The 10,899-nt window shown below is 30.5% G+C and overlaps 1 protein-coding gene across 3 annotated transcripts in view; it reads left to right on the top strand.

Moving 5' to 3' along the window:
• LOC135135027 (titin-like) overlaps positions 1-10,899 on the top strand; it is a 148,485-nt gene that overhangs the window by 55,028 nt on the left and 82,558 nt on the right. For all 3 annotated transcript variants that reach the window (XM_064063964.1, XM_064063965.1, XM_064063966.1), the window contains one exon: positions 6,981-7,250. In XM_064063964.1, coding sequence (XP_063920034.1) covers positions 6,981-7,250 — 270 coding nt within the window. The remainder of the gene's footprint in view (positions 1-6,980; positions 7,251-10,899) is intronic.

Below are 10,899 nucleotides of genomic sequence, written 5' to 3'. Positions count from 1 at the left end.
TGTCATAAGTTTTCAGTTATATTTGTTATCAAGCGTTACTACCTTAAGTCTCGTTTTAGAACTTTTTCGTTTTATTCGCTATATATTTCATAAGGTACTAAGTAAAATTATGTGACACCACCATAAACAACTTCAACAAAATCATCAATTTGTATTGGTTACTACCCTTCGTATTTATGGTAACAAATATTTTTGGAATGCCACATGATTCTGTTTTATAAAAAATTCTAAGCAATAAAGGTGACATTACGAATTCTAGAAAGAAAATTTATGAAAATTAATGAAAACCGATTTTGTATGCTGTCAAGTCTATTTTTTTCTGCAGCCTTATTTCAGGACATGAACATGATTCAAAATTTTTGAAAAGCACAAAATGTGGTATATTTAACTCTGTTTCTAAAATGTGGGTGGGCTCATAAATGCATACAACAGTTTGGACGAATTTGATTCCTCATTTTATTATCGCGTAATTGTTATTTTGACTGTTGACCTATTTGAGTTCAATTTTTCGTATCTGCTTGAAAATTTTCTTTTATAATTTATTAAACAATAAAAGTGGTGTGACGCACTAAAAATTTTAGAAAATATTTAATTTTTATCGAAGTTTAAGCGCAAAGATATTTGAAGAACAAATATTTGAGGTACGTTCAAAATTAACCTCGACGGTGTTGTTAGGAGAGAATTTTATTGAAATTCCTTGTATTTTTAAAAACGTCCACATTTATGTTTATAAAAAAATATATAATGCAACCTATGTACAATATATTACGTAAAGCTTTTATTTCAAGATACTCAAATATGTAGTTTAACAGGTGTTTAATAACGTCTGTCTAATCCATTACTTTTTGGCAGCCAGAGTACACAGTATTCTAGGTGAGAAGGACAAATACAAAATTATGGTTTTGCGCAAATACATGTGAGTGTTGCACGTAAACTATCTACATATGTTTAAATTTGCTGATTGTAAAATAAAACCACATTTATTTTAAAAATTACGATTACAAATCATACACGCGGACTTTCGTACATCATAATTTAAGCAAATAATAAACGCCGAAAAAAGGAAATTGTTATCAGTATGTATTAATATTTTATTTTAATACCAAAACTGTTCTTTCCAATTTTGTCACCTGGACTGCTGAATTACAAACTTTGATTAATTATGAGATGCAATATTCAATATATTCAATCATTTGGAAGCATTATTTTTATAAGACAAGAGAAACAATATCTCATGAAATACAGGTTAGAATATTTAATATTGTCACCTCCTTTTCCTCTGACATATTTTGGATCAGAATTCGGGAATTTGAAGATTTTGTGGAGGGACAGAATAAATGCCATTTAGTAATGTTTTAACTATATTCATTAAATTAATACTGTTTCCCTCGTGAAATTAAAAAATAGTCCATTTTTTTTACTTCCCGAATTCATCCGGTGAATGACTAATTTCTTTTTTCGTGACGCTTTATGACCCCTAGAGAATGAAAAAATATGTCTCCAATTTCGCCTATCTGTCTGTTGTCTATATGTCGATTTTTATTAAACAAATAATCTCTGAAACTACCAGACCGATTGTTGTCGAATTTTGTATGTATTGTATCGTAGGAATATCGTACAGATGGTAATTCGCTAACCAAAATTTGCCTAATCATTCCCAATAAAAATTTGATAACGTCGTTATTTTGGTAAACATCATTTAAACTTTAAACAATAACAACTCATGTACTTGTATTTTATGAATCCGCCTTGAGTTTTTATCTTAAGCACCCAAATTCTTCCACAAAAAATTCAAATTATATAGTAATATTTTATTTTACCAACGAGCATAAAGGAGGTCGCCAATTCCTGATGGAACATTTTTTTCTTACATTGTAACGGGTGTTGTATATACATTTTTGTAACTTATATCATAAAATAAACAAAATTTCGCAAAAGCAGATTTTATAATTTTTCAATGAAGCTAGAATTGTTGGACTTGGTTCAGGGGTAAGGGAAGTTTTGCCTAAATAATATTAAACCAATTGTTTTTAAGGCAATCCATATACTTACTTGCACTGAAAAGTAAGGGTAAGTATTTTTGTATAAAGGTTTTGCTTAGTACTTAACCGTCTTTAGATAATTACATACAAGCTATTTCAAAGTAATCGGTTCAGTAGTTCTAGAAATGATCTGTTCGATAAAATCGTCAATAAATACACGTACAACAGACATGGAACGGAGATTTTCCCGTATTCTATAAGATGTGACGCGTGGAAAAAACATGAAATTAGCCACTAGTGACAATGTTTAAATTTAATTTATTTACAAATAACTTCCCTCTATTTAAGATAACAAATACCACATCGACCTCTTGAACTTTTGGCGATGATACAAAATTAAATCAGCGGGTTCTGAGATAGATATTCGGTAACGTATTTAATTTGATTGATTCGTTAAGTCATTATATGTATTTTTTTGAGATGTCATCAGCTTTCTAGAGGGGATAAAATGATAAAAACAAATTTTAAACAATGTATTTCCTAATTATTTTACTATCTTATCAAACTTCAAAAAGACCGTTTATATTTTTTTTTAAGATAAAAGGCAATTATTTTAACTAACCTTCAACTTAATTTTTAATATACTGTACACAGACTATTATTATTATTATTAGCTAAATTCCAGTTTTTTACTTCCCGAACGTAAGCGAACGAAGTATTGTCATCGAGTCCGTCGGCCTACTCTTTACTTTTATGTTTTCTCGACCTTTCATGACTCCTAGAGTACGAAGGACTATATATTACCATCTGTCTGTCTGTCTGTCATCTATCCGGATTTTTATTAAACAGATAATATTCCGAAACTGCTGGATCGATTGTTGTCAAATTTTGTACGTATTTTAGAAATATGATTTAGATGGTGAAACGCTCACCAAAATCATCCCCACCATCAATGGGGTGACGTCATTTCCAAAATTTACATTAATATAATTTTTAAAATTTTATAAAATAAGATACTCTTGCACTTGTGCTGTATGAGACATCTTGGTTTTTGGAAAAAAAATTAAAATTGTTTAACAACATTTTGCAATTTAACTTTGAAATTACAAAACCGAATGCTCTGAAATCTTGTAAACGTAAGGTTATCTTAATTATAGTAAATCGTTATTCAAAATTTATTCGTTTATTCCCTCCCAAAAAATTGACGTCGTCATCTCAAAATTTTGTCAAATAATTCCTATCTAAAGTATATAAAATATGATGAGTTTACTTGTGATTTATCATTCCATTAATAGTTTTTAGAATTGTTTATACAGGGTGACTCAAAAAAATTAATGAATAAGTCAATTTATTTTATTGATTAAACTCGGAACGGGTCACTCCATTTTCCTTAAAATTTGGGAATACAATACTGTTATTATTAGTACGATTACCCACCCAAATTGATTTACGTATTTTTGCAAAATTGTTGATGACGTCATCACGAAAGCTTATAAAGTAAAAACTTATTTGAAATATACCCGTAGCACGCTTCTTTACATTTACTTTAACATTACATACATATCTTTATTTTAACTTCTACGGGTTCTCATAAAAAGAAATAAAATTCACAAAATCAAATTTTACAATTTTTTGGGAAAAGCTGGATGTTTTTTATTGTAGGTACTTCAAGGGTGCGGAGAGTTCTGTCGAAATAACCTTCGACCAATTTTTATTAGTTTTAAAGATTATTATTTTGATAATATAGTATGAAATTTACAACAGATTACATAAAAATTGGTCAAGGTTATATAAACAGAATTTCCCTCGCCCTTGAAGCATCAATATGGCATCTTAGAAAAATGTAATTTTGGAAATTTTATTTTTTTATATGATAACCGCCGTTAAGTTAAAATAATGATATGTGTGGAGCATTAAAGTAAAGGTAAAGTGAGTTTTTCCATAACAAAATTTTGTAATGACATCATCAACATTTTAGTAAGGACAAGTTTATCAATTTGTATAGATGCATTGTAATACTAATAATAACAGTACTAACTATATTCTCAAATTTTCTGGAAAATGGAGTGAACCGTTCATAATTTGATGAATAAAATAATAAATTAATTCTTTAGTTTTTGAGTCAACCTGTAGAAGAAATTTTAAAAAATTGGTTGAAAGTTATTTCAACAAGAATTCCCTCAGCCCTGAAATACAGTCCAACAAATCCGGCTTCTTTGAAAAATTAAAAATAAAAATCGTTTTGCGGACTTTTATTTGTGATATTATTGTCATCAGTAAATATGAATTTTTCGTCTATTTTATTGAATAATTTTTTAAGTATGATTTTAGAATATTGGTTGCTTTTGATTTTTTCCAAAAAATCAATCTTTCTATTTATAAAAAATATACCTACTGTTCCATAAAAAAATAAAATTGACCTCATTTACGGTTCACACAGATCTTTTAAAATGATTGACAAATTTGCTCAAGGAACTACAGGTTTATCTTTAAAAATAAAAAAATTCCAGGAGCTGTATCAAATACAAGAGACACCCTGTATTCATTGAAACAAATATTCATATATAAGTAATACAAGTAACAGTGTAAGAAACTAAATCAAATCTTATATACTTATATTTTTTAGAGTTTCTTGTAGAGTTTGTTTTTCTTAAATCATTAATGTATGAGATTTGAATTACTCGTATCTCGCCACTGCCTATGATTCCAATATATTATGTTACAAAAACACACTTGTTTATATTTGGTCTGGAGTATCCTTGGCATCAAGCCACGGTAACAAACGGATTAACAGTTATTCCAAAAATATGAATTCATTGATATAGGGCAAGGCTATGCCTGTATTAGCGAATTTTCCCATTTGAAAATGTTCCAATCAACATCATTTCAGCAAGGACACGTATGCTAATTCGGGCAGGTGCAGTGTAATACTAGTTAATAAGACACTGGGTTGTGCCGTTCTTGAGATTTGATCAATAAATAATACATATATAAATATATATAATACATAACAGCAGCGACAGAGTAAAAAAATAATATTTTGCACATTTTACGATTTACCATGCTTATGATAACTTTAAAACCATTCAAAGATTTCAGAGCATTCGGTTTCAGAGTTAAACTTAATAATTGTAAAATATTGTTATAAAGTTTTGGTTTTCTTTACAAAAATCTGGATGACTACCGTAAAAAATCAAGACGGATTCATAAACTGCAAGGGCAAGAGTGTGTTATTTTATAAAATTTAAATAAAATTTACTATGCAAAATTTTGTGGATTGGTTTGATTACACACATTTTGGTTAGCGTTTTCTTACCATCTATATTTCTAAAGTAGTTGTAAAACTTGATAACAATCGGTTCAGTAATTTCAGAGATAAGCTGTCAAATAAAAATCGACACAAACAGACGACAGACAGATAGACGGAAATGAAAGAACTATTGTTTCATACTCTAGGGGTCCTGAAACATGAAAGTAACCATTCGTCCGATAAACCCTATTCCAATAATTCCTTCCCTTACTTCGGAAGCAAAAAATTACTAAGCAAATTCAAATTTAAAAAGTCAGTACCAAAAATGAAGTAAGGGAACAGTTCCAATTTAAAAACAAAATATCATTCATGTCCGGTGCTGAAGTGGTAGGTCCAAGTTCTCCTTAATAAACTTTCTTTTGTGTATTCTCTCTGTCAGATTTATACCTCTCCAAAATAGTAATTTTGAAATGGTTTCGATAGATATGTTTGAATTGAATGCCTTGCATGTCAAATTACATTTTGGCCCACGAATTGGAAATTTCCAGTTTCATACAAAGTTGAAATTTGAATTTATGACGCTAGAAAAAAATAATTTTGAGTTTCTCGTTGAAATTACAGTAAGGTTGGAATTTCAATTTCTAAAGACAGAATTGTTAATAGTAACGTTCGAATTTCTAAATGTAAAATTGGAAAAAATACATACCCCTGTGTTCAATAAAATGGGATGTGTCAAAAGAAAATCTGTCATTTTTAGCATTTTTTTCAGTCTCAAAACGGCTTTTAAGATTTTAGGTTAGAAAATTCAACGGGCGTCTGAAATGTTAGTTTTGCGAAGAAATAGGATGTTAGTTTATCTAAAAGGGCACTTGTTGACCTAATAAGTGCCTACTTCACAAATAAATGACAAATCAGTTTACATTGTGAAAAAATTTAATTCCCATTTTTATTTCACACAAATATTGCTTCAGTTTTAAAATCAAAATTCCTGGTTACAGATTGTAAAATTCAACTTGTAAAATCTACATTGAAATATCAATTTGGTGAAATTGGAATCTCAAGTTATAAAGTTAAAATTTAGAATTGTGAAATTGGAAATTGGAGTTATCAAATTGAAATTTGGAATTGTGGAGGTAATTTTTCGATTTCTAAGAAAAGATTTCTTACTGAAAAATAGTTGATAAAACATGATCAATTTGTACACACTCTTGTTCTGGTGGATCTCCTTACAAATTGTGATGTAAATCTGAATGACTAGACACTGCTTATGTGCCAGGTCAGTAAAAAAATAATAAAATTCTCATTTGTCTGTCACACTCGCCGCCCATTGTCGACAAATCTGAAAGTCTGTGTAGATCCTGTCAGATAAATCTTATTTTATGACCCGGCGGTTATTTCAAGCAATGCGCTACAACGATGAATGAAATAAAATTCAGATATTAAAATAGTAAAATACAAAAAGGTAGACAATTGTCTTCTAAATTTCATCGCCCTAAAATATTATCTAATAGTTTTGTTTGATTTTTGACTCTAGCTTGCACCCACCCACAGCTATTTATACTAAAATAAAAACAACAATAAAATTTGACGTTCTTTTATACATATTACATTAAAATGGGTTTTATGTTTACAACACATTTGTTCCGACCTCAAAAACCTTCAGTTATTTCATTACAAAAAACAAAACAAATTTTAGTCCAAGGAGAAGCCTGAAGTTTATTTTAAACTGTACATTTATCTCTTTCCAGTAATTTGGATGAAGGGCCTTCGCGATATAACGAACACCTTCAGAACGTGTAGAGAAATATCCGACGACTACAACAGACTGACCCTAAAAAGGGCCACCCAGGACGACGTGGGCACCTACTGCATTTTGGCCAGGAACCGTTTTGGCACCGACAGAGCCTTCTTTACAGTCCGTCTGCGACATAGGGCACGATCTGTGACCCCTACAAAAGATTCACCACAAACAATCCTGACCGATATTCCAAGCTTCCAGGAAAGAAAATACTTGACCGGTGAGTAATCCGCCACATTTCACCCGAGCTTTTCCCGTTTCCCACGTGCGAATTGAACGCAAACGCCAAAAATTTTGCCGCCCACAAGCTAATTTTAGATTTACTAATGGCCTGTTGCCTAAAGTAGATAGCATAAGCACTGCATGCGTTAAATTAGAGTATTTAGATCTTGAGTTGCGATGCTTGAATGAATTGACTGCCAAAATGCGGATTATTGATTGGAGTAGCGATGATTCACCTTCGACCGAAGAACTCTCATTGACCGCTTTGAGAAAAAAATGGTGCGGAAGAGATTGTTTGATATCGGATTTCCTCAGTTACCTAGTCGAATATCAAGGTATGCTTGGCTTATTGCTTTGATTTTTTTTTATTTCGGCGCGGAATTAAAATATTGCAGCTAACGTAAATAAACAAGTTGGATCGAAAATAACCGTTGCTGAAATTCATACTGTTACATAATGTTTAAAATTGCACTCCTTCTAAATATGAAAACACAAATAAATGTCATTGAGTTGTTGTTCTTTCTCCAATTATCATAGCAAATAATCGATTAATCACTGGCAGTATGTTAAATTACTAATTCACTGTGACAGATAATGAGTGTGTTTTTAGGCCACATAAGGATTACATTAAACACATGAACACACCCACAAAGTTTTAATAAAAAATATATTATATTGGTAAAGTTTTAATAGTTGTCACATTTATTAATATAAAACACATATTTAATTAAGTAGAGAAAATTATTGCACCCGAAGTTGACTGATATAGCAAACAAGTTTAATATTTAATTCGCGTTTTATGTTTATTTCACGCGTTCTTGCTCTAAATCTATCGAGATTAAAAGCAATGAGATTCTCGAATCGCCTGACGAACGATTTAGACTTTCCTACACTTTTTCACTACTATAATGATGTAGAATTGTTACATAGTTTTCGTGGCTGTAACAGTTGGATTCAGTTCATTTTAGATTCAGGAATGTCATTGTCAAGTTCGTAACTTTGAGCGAGTGACAAAATTAAACTACAAGTGGTTTCTTGTTTCTTACTTCTTCCAAATTTTAAACAATGACAATGAAAGTAATTGAAATCTTACTTTAATGGACTCTGGCTTTTTTCCTGCTGGTAACTCTATTCGTAAAACCACATATGAAGTAATGTATATCCTAGTAAATAAAAATCAGAAGTCACCTTTAAAATGATGGATGATAAAATTTTACAGTGTGAATTGTTGCTACACAATTGTGTCTACAGAACTCTTTTGGAATTTAACGTTTCATTTATTTTGTGACAAACTGGTTTAGGTGTTTCATGGTGGCACACTAGTACTGTTTTGGCTGAGTTAATCAAATTTGGATTACTTAAGTCAAACTACAAATTTTAAATTAATTTAAAGTCTGTTTCCGAAAATTATGACACATATGTGATATTGTACAGTATTTCTAAAGATATTTGGAAACACAGTCCCTGGTTAATCTTCAACTGCCTGCTATTGAGCCTAATCTTCATAAAAGTACCCGAGTACAATCCGGCCCGCATGCAATGAAGTGCAGAATTCTGGCATTTAATAAGGGCATTTGTATTTTGCTGAGAGTACAATAAAAGTATTTAACTCTGTTTCCAAATATCTTTAGAAACACTTTACAGTCATAAACTGTATTAGGCATAATGAAATTCACACCGACTTCGTCTCGTGGCTTGTGAACATTTATTGAGACCCTGTACCACAAAAATATCATAATAAAACTAATTAGATTGGCAGAATATTTCACATTTACGAATCGATTCCTTCAAATAGAAAATAAACTATTATGATAAAAATGTACACGGAAAATACGAATTTTCTTTTCGAAAGAATAAAAAAAAGTCTTATTTTATAAATAGGGTTAACACTTTTTGCCATTTTAACTAACCAGCTAGGATCCATTTGAGGACTGAATGATTTCTTTGAGATTTCAAAATTTTTTTTTTCGACAATCCTTCTAAAATGAACACGGTGGAACAAACAAAAAAGTATCGTTTCAATCATACTACTTCCCGGCGTAAGCTGTAATTCTGTAATAGGATCATTTCGGTAAAAATGGTCATTTTCATGTTTTCTCCAGGTTTTGTGACCCCTAGAAAATGAAAAATTACTGGACCGATTATTGTCAAATTTTGTTAGCACTTTAGGAAGATCATGTATATGCTAAAACGGTAACCAAAATTTCTCGGATGATTCTCACGAACAATTTGACGACGTCATCTCAAAATTATTTGATGGTAAATGCTATTGCAATTTTATAAATGAACATACTCCAGTATCTACAGTTTATGAATCCGCTTTGAGGTACTCCGAGGGGGGCAAAGCAGAATAGTTTCGTTTAAAACACATATACTTTTATTTCTGTATAGTTCATAGTTCTGTAATAATAGTTGTAATTTGCCTGATATGAAGTAATATGATCGATTAGTCGAGAATGAAAAACCTATACAATTTACAGTCCAAAAGTTTAACAATAAAACTAGGAATGATTTTGGCGATATTTTTTTAATTTTGTTTCGCACATGTGTAAGATAGCAGCTGGATCAAACATCTATCGAACAAATATTTTAATAAAGTAATTGCAATTAAAACTCAAGGCGGATTCATAAACCACAAGTGTAGACTACAGTTTTTTTTATAAAATTAAAATAATGTTTAATGTACAAAACATTGAAAGCAAGTCATCAAATGATTGGTAGGAATGATTAAACAAAATTTAGTTAGTGCATTACCATCTACACGATATTTCTATCCTGCATATAAAATTTGACAACAATCGGTCCGATAGTTTCGGGGAATATCCGTCTAAAACCGGGTGTTCCACAAATGACGGAAAAGCTCGATGGTATGTTGTTAACAAGGATCTGAAAAACTTGAAAAAAATTGTTAAAAAATCCCTGCAAGATTTATTTCCTAGTTCTGATTTGTTTTAATGAATTGCATACCTCATAGACAGTTAAAAAATTTGTTATTATTAATTTAATAATAATTTGCTAGAATACGATCCACAACGTCAATTTTTTACTGTTGATAGATGTCATTTTTGACAATTTTTATGGGAATTTTGGACTGCAGTTAAATCGACATTAAAATATTGGAATTGCCAAATTAATTATTCGAATTTGAAGTTAATTTTTTTCAAGAATTTGGTTCAGGAACTTCTTTAACTATTTTTTCGAGTTGTTCAGAGCCTTCTTAACAACGTATCATATAGCTTTTCCGTCATTTTTTGATCATCCTGGATATTTTTTCGTATTTTCGGGGTGACAAAACGTCCAGAAAACATGAGAGTAGCTATCCGTCGGATGAACACTATTACAATACTTCTTTTAGCTTATGCTCGGTAGGTAAAAACTTATAAAATAAATAAAGTTATGATGTACTTACAGAGATTTCTAATATATGTTTACATTTTATACAATCTTATCAATGAATGATGTTTCAGTCAGACATTCATAAAATTCTGAAATCTGGAAAACGCTTAATCAAAATGAAACAGACATCTTATTTATACTTTGTTGTATAATGAAACAAATCCGCCTCTGTTCACTGTTTGTCGACTTTTACGGACAATGGACTGTGTTTCTTTAACTTTCAGGTTAAAAAATTTTATTAGTATACAAAA

This window comes from Zophobas morio, unplaced genomic scaffold (genome assembly GCF_036711695.1).
Source record: "Zophobas morio isolate AGI-343-1 ecotype UQ-CSIRO unplaced genomic scaffold, CSIRO_AGI_Zmor_V1 ptg000024l, whole genome shotgun sequence".
NCBI classification, from domain to species: Eukaryota; Metazoa; Arthropoda; class Insecta; order Coleoptera; family Tenebrionidae; genus Zophobas; species Zophobas morio.
Note: the sequence above shows the minus strand (reverse complement) of the source record. Positions and strands in the feature narration are given on the sequence as shown.